The following is a 1,669-nucleotide window of genomic DNA, read 5'->3' as shown; positions in this document are numbered from 1 at the left end:
AAGCAACAGTGCTAACCACTGTGAATAAGTGCAGCACGGTAGCAAAGATATATTATGTTTGTCAAAGATGCATTGCATTGGCTACCCTTGACTAACCTAAGCATTTTTAAATGTTAAATCAAATTGTAGATTTCAGATGATTGCCCAGAACTGAGATTAGACCAACTAAGGATTAATTTATTCCATCTTTTTTCTAAATTTAGAGTACCCAATTATTTTTTTCCAATTAAGGGGCAATTTAGCGTGGCCAATCCACCTACCCAGCACATCTTTGTGTTGTGGGGGCGAAACCCACCCAAACACGGGGAGAATGTGCAAACTCCACACGGACAGTGACCCAGAGCCGGGATCGAACCTGGGACCTCGGCACCGTGAGGCGTGCTGCCCTATTCATTCCATCTTTAACCTTTCCTCCCTTTTTGCCTACTGTCCAACTCAAGGGAAGTTTCCATTATCGGGTGATTATGGCAGTAATCACTGCTGACCTGTCGCACCGAAATAAAAGGAAAATAAATTAGGATAGCGACCAAAATGTTGGCAAATGATTGGGTTTTATTGAAGTTATCAGACTAAGAGGACGAGGTAGGAGACGGAGGGGTTCCTGCCCACCGGACTCAGGCGCGTGAAGTCACCATTTTGAGGTCGGCTGTGCTTCTTGAAAGATTTCACCTTCTTTCTGCAGCTTTTCTCCTCGCCTCCTGCTCCGGACTCGGACCTGATTTTCTTTCTGGGTCGGTATTTGTAATCGGGATAATCTGCCATATGCTTCAGCCTCAGGCGCTCCGCCTCTCTGATGAACGGGGTCTTTTCATTGTCCTTCAGCATTTTCCACTTCTTCCCCAGGCGCTTGGAGATCTCGGCGTTGTGCATGTCGGGGACTTGCTCCATGATCTTTTTCCTCTCGATCTGGGACCAGACCATGAAAGCGTTCATGGGCCTTTTGATGTGGCCGGTAGGGGTTTTGCACCAGTCTGGGTTGCAGCTCGCCTCCTCCTCGGCTTTGACAGAGGCACTGGTCCAGGGAGCTTCCCCACAATGAGCGGAGAAGCCTGGATTGGGGCTGGAAGCTGCGCTCATGTCACTGATGCCGCTATCTGCCGCCTCCCTACAGCTCTTGCTGCTGGTTTTACTTTCCGAACTCTTGGTCTGTTGCACCATTTTTTTTTTTGTTGTAAAGGGGAGAACAAAATCCTGCAACTTTAAAAAATAATAAATGTTCTGTATAAAAGCCCCTTGATTGCAGCAGCGAAGCCTCAGTCCAGCTGCTCACAGCTCACCCCCTCGTCAATTTCTGTCTCCACATCGCGGCCGCGCAGGATGGATACAATTTCACTGATTGACATTTCCCCCAGCCAATCACAACGCTCCGTTTCCAACACTCACAGCATAGAGGCGTGGCTTCGCCTGGTTCAATGACATCACTCCCAAATCCACCCAATCAGAACTCGCTAACTGAACGCTCCACATTGGCGGACTCATCCGGACTGAATCAATGAATGGGTCATTTGTGTAAAATATATGGCCACAAAATAACAACAATAAATAACACTGGGCTCATTTCAATGGGTCAACGGTGAAAGGAAAGGTGGGATGGCAAAGTCATTGAGCCAGGAGTGACCATCCCTGCCCATTTGCGACCCTTCCCCCACAGGCCCAATTGAGGATCTCT

The 1,669-nt window shown here is 48.2% G+C and overlaps 1 protein-coding gene across 1 annotated transcript; it reads right to left on the bottom strand.

The window, feature by feature from the left end:
* Nucleotides 1-534: 534 nt before the first annotated feature.
* Nucleotides 535-1,312, bottom strand: LOC140411281 (transcription factor SOX-4-like). The gene has a single exon (XM_072500405.1). It carries the CDS (start codon nucleotides 1,156-1,158, stop codon nucleotides 565-567), a length of 594 nt encoding a protein of 197 aa, XP_072356506.1. The 5' UTR covers nucleotides 1,159-1,312; the 3' UTR covers nucleotides 535-564.
* Nucleotides 1,313-1,669: the final 357 nt, after the last annotated feature.

This window comes from Scyliorhinus torazame, chromosome 1 (assembly GCF_047496885.1).
Source record: "Scyliorhinus torazame isolate Kashiwa2021f chromosome 1, sScyTor2.1, whole genome shotgun sequence".
In the NCBI taxonomy this organism is placed as follows: Eukaryota; Metazoa; Chordata; class Chondrichthyes; order Carcharhiniformes; family Scyliorhinidae; genus Scyliorhinus; species Scyliorhinus torazame.
Note: the sequence above shows the minus strand (reverse complement) of the source record. Positions and strands in the feature narration are given on the sequence as shown.

Excerpts from the sequence above, each read along its gene's own strand:
- LOC140411281 (XM_072500405.1), bottom strand. The coding sequence starts at position 1,158 with ATGGTGCAACAGACCAAGAGTTCGGAAAGTAAAACCAGCAGCAAGAGC.